The sequence below is a fragment of the Sus scrofa genome, chromosome 5, assembly GCF_054392235.1.
Source record: "Sus scrofa isolate SSC_HxYL_T2T_F1_AM1 chromosome 5, Sscrofa_HxYL_maternal_Yorkshire_Landrace_v2.0, whole genome shotgun sequence".
Classification (NCBI taxonomy): Eukaryota; Metazoa; Chordata; class Mammalia; order Artiodactyla; family Suidae; genus Sus; species Sus scrofa.
This window is the reverse complement of record NC_139387.1, coordinates 17,103,326-17,120,738: the sequence shown is the minus strand read 5'-3', so window position 1 is coordinate 17,120,738 and position 17,413 is coordinate 17,103,326. Positions and strand designations below refer to the sequence as shown.

Here is a 17,413-nt window from a genome sequence, read left to right as displayed (position 1 = left end):
ACGTGGGGCGGGGCCTTCTCCGCCCCCCGCCCCGGGCGAGCTTCCTAAAACGAACGAACTCAGCCGGCGTCTCGCAATGGAGACGGTGAGGAGCGCGGGAGGGCGGTGGGGGGGCGCTGTGGAGCCTAAGACCCCAGTAAGGGGACAGGGAAGCCGGCGCTGGTGCCCAGGAAAAGAGAAGCCCCGCGTCTGTCCTATTCCATGACCCTGCTGCTCCGCTTCTTCTCCTCTCCTAGGACTGGGCCGCGTCAGTGCCTGCCTTCCGTCCGCGGTACTGTTAGCCTGAGCGGGCAGTGACTCCCGGCTCCCTCCTTGGAACCCACACGCACCCTGGCGATCTCAGGTCTCCTTTCCTTTTAGCACCACAAGCCCTTGAGAGGTTTGCCTGAGAGAGAAGGGTTGTGATCCAGCTTTGCTGGGTGAGGCAGGAGGTTCAGAGGGTCCCTCGCTTGCAGGTAGCACCTGGTGCCCAGTTGTCTGAGTGAGATTCGTGGAATCCTTGGCAGGAGGGACGTCTGAAAGCCTTTTATACCGCCTTGAGGTGTCCAGCGACGTCACATCCCTTGATAAGACTGAAAAGTGGGGTTTCCCTGAAGGAGGGAATCTTTTCAGTGTTAGAGGCCACTGTGTCCCTGGAATAGTTTAGGTCATGCCCTGCTCTGCGATTCTAAGCAGATGTGTTGTCATAGCTCCTTCTTGGCAAGCAGGCATTAACGGATTGTGGCAGGCCCGTGTCATCCTCCCAGAGTTGCTGCAGGTTGCCTTCGACCTATTTGGACCCACCCTCACTCTCAGGACCCTTGGTCTAGCACTCTGGATGGAGCCTTTTCCATTCCCTTACCTCTCCGACAGTGCTTAACCATGTCTCTTCTGTCAGGCAGATATGCCCATCTTGGTTTGGATCATCTGCTACTGTAGTTGTGTGAGGGCTGCAGGTTCACTTTTCTTTGGATCAGTTACATGCCCAGGCTAATTTCCTTACTGTAACCCTTTTCTCCACCTGCAGAGGGGTCATGTCCCTTAGGTTATACAGAGGAAACAAAACCAAAGTGGTAAATTACGATTTGCAACTGGCCACTCAGGCAAGGGAGTTACAAATTAAGAGCATTTTGAGCAAGAATAAAAGATCTGATTCCACTAAATTTCAAATAACATTATTTTTTACTCGGAAATGTATTATGGTTTACAGAGCATTCTTGTATGGATTTTCTAATTTAGCCCTCATACTTTAGGTTCTTAGAATAGAAATTGTTTTAAGAAGAAGGAGAAAGAAAACCCCTGCTTTGAAAATGCTCAGCTTAACTGGAGTGGGAGTGAGGGCAAGCAGTGACAGCTGTTATTTCAGGTAGACTGTAATCAGTGCCATCATCAAGATGCAAACAAGGGGACTGTGGAAGCATAGGGAAGGGAGAAATTACTGTGAACCCAGGAGAGGGCATTGCAGGTTGAGAGAACAGTGTGAGCAAGGGCATAGAAACTGGGGTATGTAGAGATTAATTGGGGGTGAGCCAGTGGTTTGGTGTTGCTGGAGTTTTGGATTTTGGTCACAGTTGGAGAAAAGACTAAAAGTAGGCTGAGGTCAGGTTGAAGGTATTGCATACCATGTTAAGTTTGAATTTTGTTTTTGTTTTTATTTTGGCCACCCTGCAGCATTTGGAGTTCCTGGGCCAGGGATCAGATCTGAGCCACAGACCTGACTTAAACCACAGATGCAGCAATGCCAGACCTTAACTCACTGTAGGGGGCTGGGGATTGAACCTTCTTCCCGGTGCTTCCAAGATGCCACTGATCCCATTGTGCCACATCGGGAACTCCTGACTTTTGTTTTGTAACAAGGGGACCCACGGAAGGTTTATGAGCAAGGTAGTGAGTATGCTTTAGGCATGTCCCTAATGGCTTTCTGTAAATGGATGGGGCTACTTCAGAAAGTAGTGAGTTCTTAGTTGGTGGAGATGAGAGTCCCTTGCAAATCTGAGGTACTTGGGGAGAGAACTGGGTGCCAGCATGGAAGACAAATTAAGAGGAAATAGATTTAGGGCAAGGAGACCAGTTTAGAGAATGCTATAGAAATGGCATGTACGAGGCTAAGCTTAGGAGTTCCCTTGTGGCACAAGCAGGTTAAGGATCTGACATTGTCACTGCAGTGGCTCAGGTCACTGCTGTGGCACAGGTTTGATCCCTGGCCTGGGAACTTTCACATGTTTTGAAAGTGGCGGGGGGAAAAAAAGTGGGGGGGGGGCTAAGTTAAAGCTGTGAAAGTAGAAAGGAGAGAGATGGATTTGAGACATTTCTAACATAGCAGCTTACCTCATAGATGTTAAGGACAAGTTTAAGTTGACCCTGGTCTGTCATTCTAAGCAGACATGTTGGAATAGCTGTTTCTCGGAGGAATCAACCCTCCTGTTCTAGGCACTGGGGAAGACAGCGATGCAAAAGCAAAGGTGGGAACCACAGTAAAAATAATAGGATTGGAGGGACAGATGCTGTTCTGTTTGGTATTGAAGCACTTGAGGAGTCTCTGTGACATCTGTGATGGCCCAGCAAACAACTGGAAATGTGGATGAGAAGTTTGGCAGAAATTGTGAATCTGTGTTTCAGCCTTAGGGTATGTCTTTGTAATCATATTTTATGTTTATGCAGTGTAGTAGTCTTAAGTTCCTTCTGTTATTAAATGTAGAAAAAGTGGATGTAATTATCCAAATCCTGGGTGAAGAAACAGGCAGAAAGATGGAGTCATATTCAATTGCATTAGACTCTATTATGTAGCATCTGTGTCTCTGTTTAGCTATGTCTCTTTTTCTTTCTCTCTATATAACTTAGGTCTCTGTTCGTATCAGTGTACATCATTATCAATTTGAGAGTTAAAAAACCAAATAGTTGGGAGTTACATGCAAACCCCCTTTTTAGGTGGTATGAGGGAGAGATACAAAGAAACAGAAAACAGTTTTAGGCTTCCAGGAATTTACAGTCTGTTTGGACAGATAGATAACAAAATAACTGTAGCACAGTGCAGTAAATAAGTATCATGGTGGGTACCATAATTTCTACAGAAGTGGCTGTTTCGGTGTCTTTGTGTAGGTCTTTGTGAGACTGTGTTATACCATGTGTGTATCTTCACTGCTAAACAGTCCTCTCTCCCACTTATAAGCGATGAGGCTGTTGTTCCAGTAGCTTTGCCAAAATGCCAGGCCAAGCTGATAGTCATATGCAGCCCAGAGAGAAGAGAGGGAGATTATCCCCCTGCCCCCACGTTGGCCCGTTAGAGAAGGGAAATTTAGGGCTTTCCTGCCAACTTGACCCTGTTTACCAGCCAGCCTCCCAGGTTCAAGCCAAGGCCTTTAATTTCATGTTACTACAGCAGCTGTGGAGGTTAAGTCAGTTTGGGGATATTACCCAGACAGCAAATAGAGCCAGAACTGTTGTTTCTAATGGATGAAAATTATCATGATCTCTGCTGGATTCCCAGATAACAATGAAATTTCCAAATGCGCCCACTTGAGGGAGCACAGAGATGGTTCTGAAGCTTTCTCTGTATTCAGAGCACTCTCATCTCAGACTGTCATGAACAAGGAAGCTTGAAAAACCAGCATCCTCTGGGCTGTAGCAGCCTTTGACTCACAAGGGTGCTGAGAGGACCCAGGTCCCTATGTTCAAAACATTTATCCTGGAGTTCCCATCGTGGCACAGTGGTTAACAAACCCAACTAGGAACCGTGAGGTTGCGGGTTCGATCCCTGGCCTTGCTCAGTGAGTTAAGGATCCGGCGTTGCCGTGAGCTGTGGTGTAAGTCGCAGACAAGCCTTGGATCTGGCGTTGCTTTGGCTCTGGCATAGGCCGGGGCTACAGCTCCGATTAGACCCCTGGCCTGGGAGCCTCCATATGCCATGGGCGCGGCCCTAGAAAAGACAAAAAAAAAAAAAAAAAAAAAAAAAAAATTACCCTTCTCATTCACCCCTTAGTCAAACTTTGACTCTCACAGTCCGCTTCTGGGATCCTCCCCAGATGTGGCCTGCTTTCACGGAAAGGGGTATGTCAGTGACTCTGGGGTCCACAACCATTCTTAGTGACTGGGGGGAAGCAGTGCTGTCTCTCTAACTTGCATATTTTTTATAAAACAGGTCTGTGAGAATCTTGAGGGGCTCACTTTAACCTCATATTTTCTAGTCTCAGCTCTTATGACCTAATGTTTCATTAGGCAGAGTATATAAAATATATAAAGGTATGAACTTTGGAATCACATAAATCTGTATTCAAATCCCCATCCCACCCTTTACCAGCCATGTGACCTTGGGCAGTTTGCTTAATTTTTCTTGAACCTCAGTGTCCTAATCTTTGAAAATAAGGCTAATAATAGTATTTGCCTCAGGGCTGTTATGAAGATTAAATGTGATAATATTTCTGAAGGACCGTATATGGCTTTAAAGGAAGTCATTAGTTTACCAGCCCTTCCCCTACTATTGCTAGGCTCAGATGGATGGAACCTAAGATAGGCTGAATCTTTGTTTCTCCTGTCTCTCCAGGTCACATCTTCAGATAGCTCCTCAGCTGTGGAAAATGAGCATCCTCAAGGTAGGTTTACTTATGAAAGGAAACTAGTAAAAAAAAATAGTCTGATACTAATTTGTCTTCAGCAGGGCTTTTGAATTTCTCCCAGAATCTTCCCTGGAAACATCGAAGCTGGGCCAGATAATGTGCCAAACCACAGAAATCAGGAATAATGATTTGGCAAGATCACCTAGGAATAAATCTTGGGCGGGGTGAGGATGATTAACTATCTTCAGTTATCAGACCACTTGAGAGAAACTTTTGAGATTACAGAGAAAACTTCCATAGGCAACTCTGGGCAGGCTAACCATGTTTTAGGAATCCCTGGTAGGAGTGCCCACTGTGGCTCACCAGGTTGAGAACCCAATATTGTCTCTGTGAGGATGTGGATTCGATCCTTGGCCTTGCTCACGGGGTAAGGATTCAGCATCGCTGCAAGGTACGGTGTAGGTTGCTCCTGTGGTGCAGATCCCCTTTGGCTGTGGCTTAGGTCTCAGCAGCAGCTCCAGTTTAACCCCCTAGCCTGGGAACTTCCATATGCTGCAGGGGCAGCTGTAAAAAATTAATTAATTAAAAAATAGAAGTCCTTGGTCTATTCTGAGTAGCCCAGAAACAATGCTGCCAAGATTTAATCATTCGGTGATCTCACTAAAACCACTGGGTATTATTATAGAAAGGACTTGAAAACGCATAGGACTAATCTAGAAATAGAGGCACTGAGCCCTAAAATCCATAAAAATTATAGAAAGGACTTGAAAACGCATAGGACTAATCTAGAAATAGAGGCACTGAGCCCTAAAATCCAGGGCACAGGAGAAGGTGATTCCAGCATCTGCCCAAATACATGGTTAGAATGGAGTGGTACAACCCTAGGTCATAAAGGAGAAAAATTGCAGGCCTCTCTGGTAAAGGATTTTGCTCAGAAACACTCCTAGTCTTCCTAGGACATGTTGATGGCATTAGGAGTACACACTTTCTCAGAGGATTGAAATATGGGACGAGATCCTAGGACATATTATTCAAGGTCTATGAGTTCTTCATAAGACTTTTTAAATGTTCTGTTTTCATGCTGTTGGTATCCAAAAAAAGTTAATATAATCGTATTTTGAATTACCTGGATGACTTCATAATTGAATGCTGCCACATGATATCAGTGCTTATTTTATGTTTCTGAGTGCATTTGCATTAGCACCAGCTGAGGCAGGAGTAAGAAACCCAAATTATCTACGCAGATTAGGCAGGGATGTGGGCTGCATATGACTTTGACAACCTGTAGATCTCAAGGCATCTAAGAGGAGGCAGCGGAGTTCCTGTCATGGCTCAGTGGTAAATGAACTGGACTAGGAATCATGAGGACCCAGGTTTGATCCCTGGCCTTGCTCAGTGGGTTAAGGATCTGGTGTTGCCGTGAGCTGTGGTGTAGGTTGAAGATGCAGCTCAGATCTGGCGGTGCTGTGGCTGTGGCATAGGCCAGCAGGTGTAGCTCCTATTTGACCCCTAGCCTGGGAACTTCCATATGCCACAGGTGTGGCCCTAAAAAAAAAGAAGGCAGCAACTCTCCAGGTCTGGTCAGTTGCTGCTATTCAGGAATTCATGACCTAGTTTTGTCAGATCTTCTGATTTTCTGAGAAGAAACTGAGAATTTGGATTTTTATATAAATCTCCAGATTTTTTTAATTGGGCAACTGACTTAAATTTTATGTATATACTTAAAATGTTTTCCTGAGCCGCACGCATGACATATGGGGGTTCCCAAGCTAGGGGTCTAATTGGAGCTATAGCCACTAGCCTACGCCAGAGTCACAGCAATGCGGGATCTGAGCCGCGTCTGTGATCTACACCACAGCTCATGGCAATTCTGGATCCTTAACCTACTGAGCGAGGCCAGGGATCGAACCCGCAACCTCATGGATTCTGGTGGGTTTCGTTAACTACTGAGCCACAACAGGAACTCCTTAAATTATATTTTAATTTAATTGTATTGTATTTATTTTGGCCACACCCGCAGCATGCAGAAGTTCCTGGGCCAGGGGTTGAACTTGAGCCACAGCAGTGACAACACCAAATCCTTAACTGCTAGGCCACCAGGGAACTCCTGATTTAAATTTTTAAAATACTGGGAAAACCAAGTCAAATATGTTTGTAGGCCTGTAGCCTAAGATGATAATATTTAACTATCATTGTAGTATGCCTTAAACTGGTGTTACATTCTTGGGAGTCTGAGTTTTCAAATTTGAAAAACAACTATGGTCTTCCAGTAAAAGATGGTGGATTGAATACATTCATCTACTTTTTTTTTTTAATATAGTTTCTTTTTTAAATGTTATTGAAATATAGTTGACTTACAAAGTTAATCAGTTATACATATATCCATTCCTTTTGAGATTCTTTTCCCAAACAAGCTACCACACAGTACTGAGTAAATTTCCCTGTGCTATGCACTAGGCCCCGTTACCTGTCTATTCCACATATAATAGTGTGTATATATCAATCCCGACCCTGTAATTTACCCCTTGACATGTTTCCCCTTTGGTAAACATAAGTTTGGTTTTGAAGGCTTTGAGTCTGTTTCTGTTTTGTAAGTTCTATTGTATCATTTCTGTTAGATTCCACATATTAGTGATCTCATATGATATTCATCTTTCTCTGACTTACTTCACTTAGTATGATAATTTCTAGGCCATCCATGTTGCTGTGGCTAGTATTATGTCATGCTTTTTGATGGCTAAGTAGTATTCCATTATATATATGTATCACATCTTTTTTTTTTTTTTTTTTTTTTGGGGCTGCACCCATGGCATATGGAAGTTCCCAGGCTAGGGGTTGAATCAGAGCTGTAGCTACCTGCCTATACCACAGCCACAGCAATGCAGGATCTGAGCCGCGTCTGCAACCTACACCACAGCTCACAGCAACACTAGATGCTTAACCCACTGAGTGAGGCCAGGGATTGAACCCTCGTCCTCGTGGATCCTAGTCGGGTTCGTTACCACTGAGCCACGACAGGAACTCCTGGTATCAGATCTTCTTTATCCAGTCCTCTGTTGATGGACATTTTGGTTGCCTTCATATCTTGGCTGTTATAAATAGTGCTGCAGTGAACATTGTGGTGAATACATGCATCTACTTTTGTTCCTTCACAGAAACCACTTAAAACCACCACAAAGGGTGGGAGCTCCCTGGTTAAGGATATGGCATTGTCACTGTTGTGTCTCTGGTTACTGCTGTGGTATGGGTTCATTCCACGGTCTGGGAACCTCCTCATGCCATAGGCATGGCCAAAATGAAGCCCCCCAACAAACAAACAACACCATAAAGGAATTTTTTTTTAAAGATACAAAACCAGAGTTCCTGTCATGGTGCAGCAGAAACAAATCTGACTAGTATCCATGAGGACTCAGGTTCAATCCCTGGCCTCACTCGGTGGGTTAAGGATCCGGCTCTGCCATAAGCTGTGGTGTAGGTTGCAGATATGTAGGATCTGGTGTTGCTGTGACTGTGGTGTAGGCTGGCAGGTGTAGCTCCGATTAGACCCGTAGCCTGGGAGTTTCCATAGGCTAAGGGTGCAGCCCTAAAAAGTTAAAAAAAAATAAAAGGTACAAAATCACCAGAATAGGGAGAATAAGAAAAGAAATAATAGCAATAAATTTTTGGAAGCCAGAAAGCAGATGGAAATATGGTACCAGGCCTGAGAAAACTGAGTTATAAATTAGCAGTGAAGAAAGCCCAGAAGCTTTGAAGGTCTTAGAAGCAGTCAGATCCCAAGACTCCCTACCCCACTGAGTGCCGCTGGGCAACTCCTGATCCCAACTTTGGCAAAGACTGGAGGTCCAGAGAGGGGCGTGGGCCCAGCTGAACGCTGAGGTACGGCGCAGAAATCAGGAGCCTGAGGTGAACTGTACTGGGTACTGAGGCCCCAGTCCTTTCCCCCCATTCAGTTTTCAGAATGCTGGTAGAAAAGATTTCATCCTCCAAGCACAGAATTGAATGAGTAATCCTAAAAATATAAGTATTGAGGAGTTCCCATCGTGGCTCAGTTGTTAATGACTCCAACTAGGAACTATGAGGTTGCGGGTTCGATCCCTGGCCTCGCTCAGTGGGTTGAGGACCCAGCGTTGCCTTGAGCTGTGGTGTAGGTTTTGGATTCGGCTTGGATTCCGCGTTGCTGTGGTTGTGGTGTAGGCTGGCTCTGTTACGACCACTAGCCTGGGAACCTCCATGTGCTGTGGGCGAGGCCCTAGAAAAGACGAAAGTAAATAAATGTAAGTATTAAGTGTTCACTATCTAAGTGATTCACAGTCATCAAGGCTCTTTTACACACATAGACCATCTAATCTTTAAAGATTCTACTCTTTTTTTGTGGGGGGGCATATGCTCCCAAGGCATATGGAGCTCCCTGGCCAGGGATCAGATCGGAGTAGAGCTGTGAACTAAGCTGCAGAGGCAGCAACCCTGGATCCTTAACCCACGGTGCTGGGCCAAAGATTCTACTCTTAAAATATGGTTTGAATCCTCCTTTATTTTTATTTTATTTTATTTTATTTTTTGCTTTTTAGGGATGCAGCTGCAGCATATGGAGGTTCTCAAGCTAGGGATCTAATAGGAGCTATAGCTGCTGACCTAGACCACAGCCGCAGCAACACCAGATCCAAGCCACGTCTGTCACCTACACCACAGCTCACCGCAATGCCAGATGCTTAACCCACTGAGCAAGGCCAGGAATCAAACCCGCAACTTAATGGTTCCTAGTTGGATTCGTTTCTGCTGTGCCACGACGGGAACTCCTGAATCCTCTTTTAAAGCAAGGATGGCCAGACGAAAGCCTCTAACGTGAAAAAAGTGATCCAGACTGCCCCCCAAATGAAAAACAACAAAACAAAAGCAACAGAGTGGAAAAGTCAATGTATAGAGAAGAAAAGTTTTAAAATTAAGAATATATTTCCACCATGAAACAAGTATAGGATGCAGGGGTTTTTTTTAAGAAAAAGAATTTTCAGAAAACAAAAAGGAACTCTTGGAAATTAAAAATACAATAGCAAAAATTTAAAACTAAGTAGGAGGTTTGGAAAATCTAGTTGAAGAAATCTGTAAAGTAGAACTAAAAATCACAGAAGAGGACTCGTAGGCATGGAAAACAAACTTATGGTTACCAAAGGTGGAAGGGGGAAGGGATCAATTAGGAGTATGGGATTAGCAGATACAAACTATTGTTGTACTATACTATAGATAAAATGGATAAACAACAGGTCCTACTGTATAGCACAAGGAACTGTATTTAATACGAGTGATAACTATTGTGAAAAAGAAAAAAATTAAGGAAGTGGGAAAAAATCAAAGAAAAGGAAAATAGGAGAGAAAGGATACAGTGGTACCCTCTTATCCTTGGGAGATACCTTCTTAGACACCCAGTGGATGCTGAAACCACAGGTAATATCAAACCCTATATATGTTATTTTTTTTTCCTATGCATACCTACCTATGACAAAGTTTAATTTACAGGGAGTTCCCATTGTGGCTTAGCAGGATACAAACCCAACTGGTATCTACAAGGATGTGGGTTCAATCCCTGGCCTCGCTCAGTGGGTTAAGGATCCAGTGTTGCCACAAGCTGTGCCGTAGGTCACATTTGCAGCTCAGATCTGGCTGCAGTTCCAATTCGACACCTAGCCTGGGAACTTCCATACGCCACAGATACAGCCTTGAAAAGCAGAAAAAAAAAGAAAGTTTAATTTACAAATTAAGTACAGTAACAGATTAACAGCAATAATTGATAATAAAATAGTACAGTCGTAAAAATATACTGTAATAAGAGTTATGTGAATGTGGATGGTTCATCTGTCTGCCTCTAAATATCTTACACAGATTTAATGCCTTTTCCATTCATTAATTTTCCATATTGACTTTTCACATACTGACCCCATAACTTTTGCAATTGGAGATGCAACAAGCAAAACCAGCATGAATTCCTTTTTAATTTTTCACAATTTCATAGACTATTCATTCTTATCATAGATTTTAGTAATCTCAACATATTTTTTTTCTTCCTATACATGAAACTTTCACCATTTCATGTATAGGAAGCACTTTAGGGCTTCTATTTTACATATCCAAATTGCCAGCATCACTGTTCTTGTGCTTTTCAGCCACTATTAAGTAATAAGGGTTACTTGAACATAAGCACTATAGTACAGCAAAGTCAGGCTGATAACTGAGAGGGCTACTGATTGACTGATGGGCGAGATGTGCTGGACAAACAGATGATTGACATCCAGGCCTGGAACTGAGCTGGAAGGCAAGAGATTTCAGAATGCCACATGATTTAAAACTTATGAAATGTTTACTTCTGGAATTTTCCATTTAATATTCAGACCACAGTTGACCACGGGTAACTGATACAGTGGAAAGTGAAACTTTGGATAAGGGGGAACTACTGTATTTTAACAACAGCAAAAAATCTTAAAGGGTCAGTCTTGGAAGTACCATGTCTAAATAATAGGAGTTACAGAAAGAGAAAAATGACAACGCAGAGGGAAGAAAACAATCAAGGAAGTAGTTCAAGGACATTTCCTGGAACTGAAGAACATTAGTTTTCATGTTGAAAGGATTCATTGACTATTCAGCACGATGGGTGAAATTGACCCACCCAAAGCACAGTCGTCACAAGATTTCAGAATGCTGGAAACAAAGAGAAGATGCTGATTTTCCAAGAGAAAACAAGTCACATACAAAGAATCAGAATTGCCTGGGGCTCTGGACTCTGGACGGCACCAGAAGCTAGAAGGCAGTGAAGCCGTGCCTTCAACATTCTGCAGGAAAATTCATTCCAACCTAGAATTCTATATCCAGCCAAAGTATAAATCAAAAATGGGGGTAAAATAAAGCTATCTGCAGGCTGCAAGTTCTCAAAAAATTTACCTCCCATGCACCCTTTCTCAGGAAGCTACTGGAAGATGTGCTCCACCAAAACAAGGGAGTAATCAAAAAGATGAAAACATGGGATACAGGACACACGAATGCCAATACAGGAGAGACGTGAAAGGGGTCCCTTGGATGGTGAAGAAGGAAGATTTCAGGATGACAGCAGTGCACACCAGGCAAACCAGCCCAGATTTGAGCAGGTCAGAAGGCTCCAGAGAGACTTCTTGGGGTAGTTTAAATTGATAGACTGTCTCAGGCTTCTGAACTTCTTGAAAGGAGATTTAAACATTTGGTAAAGAGTTTGGGAGTTGAATTAGTTATAAGTACTATACATTGAAAGTTAAGCAAACAAAAAGACAATTATTAGCTCCAAGGAAATAAAAGTTGTGAAAGAAAAAAAATCAGAGTTTATTATTTGACTTAGCTCTGAATAATGAATAATCAGTCAAATTATTTCAGTACTGATGTAGCCAACCTTACAGTTCTGGAAGAATGAGGGGATGGGAGGTGCATGTTTATAATGAGGTCCTGGTAGGAAAGAGAATTGAAAATTCTCATCTTCTTTGCATGGTGACAGATAATGCCTGAAATTGGGGGGAAAAAAGTAGCAATATAAGCATATTATTTGTAGACATAGAAATAAGTACCAAAATAATCTTCTGAAAGAGGTCTCATCTCTGGGGAGGGGTAGTACAGGGAAATGGGTGCTAGGGATTGCAGTTTTTCTTAGCACAATTTATAGAACTATTTGAATCTTTAAACTGTGTACCTGTATAACTTTGGTAAAAAATTCAAAATTAAAAACAACTGGCATAGGATTTAAGAGCATGCACATTGGAATTAGGTAGATCTGTGTTTGAGTCTTTCTTGTCACTTACTAGTGGTATGACCTTGGGCAGTTTTTTCACTGCTGTCCACCTGTTTTCTCATCTGAAAAATGAGGACAGTATTTATTTTCCTTACAGATTAAATGGGCATAATATTTTTAAGTACACATAGCATACTATGTAGCACATTTGGGCTGTTATTTTGGGGGTTGCTTCTTCAGTTTAGAGCAAACAATTAAAATCAGAAATGGAGTTCTGTTGTGGCACAGTTCAGGATCTGGTGTTGTCACTGCAGTGGCTCAGGTCCCTGCTATGGCGCTGGTTCATTCTCTGTCCCAGGAACTTCCATATGCCATGGGCACAGCCAAAACAAACAAACAAACCAAAAAAATTGGAGAAATGGAAAGGTAAAAACACAGCCAGGGTCTCCCATTTGTCTAGAGTAGGTGGGATAATTTTTGATTCACGGGGTTGTCCCAGGATGGACTCTCAGGATGTTTGGGGCCAGGTTGGTTGAGAACTGGGCTCTAACTTAGTGTTGTTCTGAAATGGCCCAACTTGGACCATGACTTTCTCATCTGTGAGTCTTAGAAGAATTTTAAGAAGCTTGGATTACAAGAAGCTTAATTACGTCTTAATGGAGAGAAAAGAGCACAAGTGAAAATGTGCTAAATATATAAAAAGGCAAACTTGAGTTAAAGATGAGGAAAAACTTTTAGACTAAAACAGACTAATGAAAGCTATTATAGACTCTGTTTTAGTCAGCCGTCTTTTGCCTAAGGAGCAACATAGTCCTGGGAGTCCCTGTTGTGGCGCAGCAGAAACAAATCTGACTAGTATCCATGAGGTCTCAGGTTCAATCCCTGGCCTCGCTCAATGGGTGGGGATCTGGTATTGCCGTGAGCTGTGATATAGGTCACAGATGCGACTTGGATCCCGAGTTGTGGTGGCTGTGGCATAGGCTGGCAGCTGTAGCTCCAATTTGACCCCAACTTCCATATGCTGCAGGTGCAGCCCTAAAAAGAAAGAAAAAAAAAATATATATATATATAGTCCTACCTGGGGGCGGGGGGTGGATGAAATGTTTTCCAAGGGGTTTATCCAGGTTTTGTGGGAACAATAGGAACCAAACAGATAGAATGGGGGGTCTTAGAAAATCACGCTGTAAATATTTGAGCAACTACAATGCTTTTATTTTCCACCTCTTTTAATTGTGAATTGTTGCATGGAAGGAAGCTACTAACTATCCCACCTTATGCAGACACCCCAGAATCCAACAATAGCGTGTACACTTCCTTCATGAAGTCTCATCGCTGCTATGACCTGATTCCCACAAGCTCAAAATTGGTTGTATTTGATACCTCCCTGCAGGTGGGTGAAGTCCTCTTTTCCCTTCCGCTTTCCTGGGAGCCTCTCGTTCACTGCCTCTCATCCTAGCTCATCCCAAGGGTAATGGGCTTGTCCTTCCTTGGGGATAGACTCATGTTTTCCCCAGCATACCCAACCCCTGGGTCTTTTTTTTTTTAATTCCTCCCTGTGATCTTCCCATTGTATTCATTTGGCTACAGGTGAAGAAAGCTTTCTTTGCTTTGGTGACTAATGGTGTCCGAGCTGCCCCTTTATGGGATAGTAAGAAGCAAAGTTTCGTGGGTAAGCCACTGTTTCTGAAACAGTTTTATTGGCACCTTACGCTGGGCTGGAAGAGAAACTTTGGGCAGTTCTGAGGGCTCTTGTCTTGGCCTCTAGGCATGCTGACCATCACTGATTTCATCAATATCCTGCACCGCTACTATAAATCAGCCTTGGTAAGGAACCTTCACCCAATGACCAGAAGCACTTTCCCTGCCCAGAGTCGCTCATTCTCATTTCCTTTCTTCCAAGCAAACTACAAGGGGTTGATGAAGCAGGGAGATCAAGTCTCAAGTTCTGTTCCTTCTGCTTTCAGGTACAGATCTATGAGCTGGAAGAACACAAGATAGAAACTTGGAGAGGTATGTAGAGAGCTGGGGCTTGTGAAAGGGTGAAGGGAAGGGATGAAGAGTTTCCTGGGAAACAGTTTTTCAGCTGGTATTTTGTGAACCTCCTCTTTCCCTTCAGAGGTGTACCTACAGGACTCCTTTAAACCGCTTGTCTGCATTTCTCCTAATGCCAGGTGAGTTCCAGCTACCCATTTGTCCAGAAGGGGAAAGAACCTTGCTCTCGGCATAGCTAAGGCCCTAGGCACCCAAAGATCCAGGGGCAGATGAGAGAAAAGACACTCCTCCCAAACACTCACACACTCTTTAGGTCTGGTCTGAACCTTGCTCCTCCCCCCCAACCACCTATTTTTTTCTGTTTATAAACAACACCCTCTAAGGAGCTATTTAACCACCCTCAGGCCCAGCACCGTGGAACTTACCATTATCCCCCACCTTCCTTCCCACAGCTTGTTTGATGCTGTCTCTTCATTAATTCGAAACAAGATCCACAGGCTGCCAGTTATTGACCCAGAGTCCGGGAACACCTTGTACATCCTCACCCACAAGCGCATCCTCAAGTTCCTCAAGCTGTTTGTAAGTGCTCCTCGGGCCAGTTTTTCCTTCTCATATCCTGGTTGGAGGAGTACCCAGTGGTGGTGTGGGGGGCCGTGGAAAAAATCAAGGTGATGGTTCTTTCCTCAGATCACTGAGTTCCCCAAGCCCGAGTTCATGTCTAAGTCTCTGGAAGAGCTACAGATTGGCACCTATGCCAACATTGCTATGGTCCGCACTACCACCCCTGTCTATGTGGCTCTGGGCATCTTTGTACAGCACCGAGTCTCAGCCCTGCCAGTGGTGGATGAAAAAGGTGAGAGACTAGGCAGAGGAGAGGGAGAGCTCCAGGGGAGCCAGGGAGGCTCTGGGAAAATCTGCTGCCCCTCAGCTCAGCCCGGAGGGGGATTCTACGGGCAGGGGGAGCCTTGGATGCCAAATCCTCCTTGCTGAGCTGCCTCTGTCCCCCTAGGGCGTGTGGTGGACATCTACTCCAAGTTTGATGTTATCGTGAGTGATTGTGGGGGGCTGGGAGGTAGGGAAGGGGGCGGGGTGTTGAATGTGGAGAGGGAGAAGAAGAGAGTCTCTTCTGGGACCTAAGGGTTTTAGAAGCTTCCAAGCTTTCAGATTCTATCTGAAAAGGAATTGAGTGAGCTGGATGTGGCTTGTGGGCATGGCTGACAACTACCCTAACTCACTCTGGTGAGGTTGGTTGGGCTCAGGGTTCGGCGGCTGGCTCCCTTGCTTCCCTGCATGAATCTTCCTCTCTCTTCACAGAACCTGGCAGCAGAAAAGACCTACAACAACCTAGATGTATCTGTGACCAAAGCCCTGCAACATCGATCACATTACTTTGAAGGTGTCCTCAAGTGCTACCTGCATGAGACCCTGGAAACCATCATCAACAGGCTGGTAGAAGCAGAGGTGTGTACGGGGGCCAGCAACCCAGAAGGAGCTGGGGGAGCAGCTTTGGGTTGGCACTCAGGGTAGGGGCTGAAGGGCTCACCTTAACTGAAGCGGGCACTCACCAGCCCTTTCTCCCTTAATGCTCCATGCAGGTTCACCGACTTGTAGTGGTGGATGAGAATGACGTGGTCAAGGGAATTGTATCGCTGTCTGACATCCTGCAGGCCCTGGTGCTCACAGGAGGAGAGAAGCCCTGAGCTGGGGGCGGGGGGGGCAGTGTCAGACAGCACCAGGGGACAGGCCTGCTCACTGCCTGCCCAAAGCGCTGGGAACCACAGATGACACCTTTAGAGAATTGTGACTCTGTTCCCTGCCCCGAGCCCCCTACCCTTCCACGTGGAAGCGAGGGGAGGTGTGGGGGAAGGAAGGAGAATGGATTTTTAGCTGTCCTTATCCTCGCACTTGAGGAAAACTTTCAGCCTAGCCCATCCTAGCCCCTGTCCTCTTAGACGTAGCCCCCTTTCTGGGTGAACTATGGGCTCTGTGCTCCTCAGGCAAATTCTGATCTCTAAGAGATCCCCAGACCTCACCCAGCCTTTGCCTCTGTCTCTGCCCCTGACTCCACCCTAAGGTCACAGGCACAACAAACGTCTTCATGAAGATATTTTTATTCAACCTGTTTCATGCTGTATGGAGGAGGCTGAGTCCATGTAGTGGGCTGTCTTCCCATAATGGGAGTTGGGAGGCTGATGGGGAAGAGGGCCTTTGGGTTCCCGTGCTGTATGCAGATAAAGGGAGATGAGAGTTAGGTGGAGGGGAGGGCACAGTGGTTAGCTGAGGTTATTGCTTTTCGTGGCAAACCTAATTAAAATGACAGGAGTCTCTTCATGGTATTGCAGTGTTTGATTTTTGCAGTTTATAGACACTACATCTCCAGCCTTCCTACTTCATATGGCTTCTTCAGCTCATCAATGTCAACAATAATAATAGCATACACATAAGCACGTACACATATAAAACTACGTCAGGCACCATTCTCAGTGCTTTACATATATGATTTCAGTTAATCCTCAGAACAATAATAGATACCATTTCAGTTTTACAGATTTTTTTTTCTTTTCTTTTTGTCTTTTTAGGGCCACACCCAGGGCATATGGAAGTTCTCAGCCTAGGGGTTGAATCAGAGCTGCAACTGCCAGCCTACACTACAGCCGCAGCAATGCCAGATCTAAGCCACGTCTGCAACCTACACCACAGCTCATGGCAACACCGGATCCTTAATTCACTGAGCAAGGCCAGGGATCAAACCTGTGTCCTCATAGATACTAGTAAGATTTGTTTCCACTGAGCCACGATGGGAATTCCCAGATCCTTTTTTTAACTGAGGCACAGAGAGGCTAAGTAACTAGCCCAAGGCCACATAGGTAGTGAAAAATAGAGCTGAAAGGACATCCTGTTGTGGTCAGTGGGTTAAGAGAGCGACATAGTGTCTGTGAGCATGTGGGCTCAATCCCTGGCTTTGTTCAGTGGGTTAAGGATCCAGAGTTGCCATGAGCTGCAGCGTAGCTTACAGATGTGGCTCAGATCCGGTGTCACCTTGGCTGTGGCGTAGGACTATAGCTGCAGTTCCAATTTGACACCTAGCCTGGGAACTTTCACATGCCGCAGGTACATCTGTGAAAATAAAAAAAAAAAGAAAAAAGTAAAC

The 17,413-nt window shown here is 44.6% G+C and overlaps 1 protein-coding gene across 9 annotated transcripts; it reads left to right on the top strand.

The window, feature by feature from the left end:
• Positions 1-36: 36 nt before the first annotated feature.
• Positions 37-16,598, top strand: PRKAG1 (protein kinase AMP-activated non-catalytic subunit gamma 1). Of its 9 annotated transcripts, XM_021091201.2 has the most exons (13): positions 45-85; positions 4,520-4,568; positions 11,481-11,662; positions 13,551-13,660; positions 13,858-13,939; positions 14,036-14,094; positions 14,235-14,280; positions 14,387-14,441; positions 14,715-14,841; positions 14,950-15,115; positions 15,272-15,309; positions 15,577-15,723; positions 15,858-16,598. In XM_021091201.2, exons 4-13 carry the CDS (start codon positions 13,589-13,591, stop codon positions 15,960-15,962), a joined length of 897 nt encoding a protein of 298 aa, XP_020946860.1. In that variant the 5' UTR covers positions 45-85; positions 4,520-4,568; positions 11,481-11,662; positions 13,551-13,588; the 3' UTR covers positions 15,963-16,598.
• The last annotated feature ends 815 nt before the right edge of the window (positions 16,599-17,413 follow it).

Bases quoted from the DNA above. Each gene is read 5' to 3' on its own strand.
- PRKAG1 (XM_005655543.4), top strand. From the start codon at position 13,589: ATGAAGTCTCATCGCTGCTATGACCTGATTCCCACAAGCTCAAAATTG. The intron at 13,940-14,035 runs GTAAGCCACTGT...CTTGGCCTCTAG, and splicing joins TAAGAAGCAAAGTTTCGTGG to GCATGCTGACCATCACTGAT. The intron at 15,724-15,857 runs GTGTGTACGGGG...TGCTCCATGCAG, and splicing joins ACAGGCTGGTAGAAGCAGAG to GTTCACCGACTTGTAGTGGT.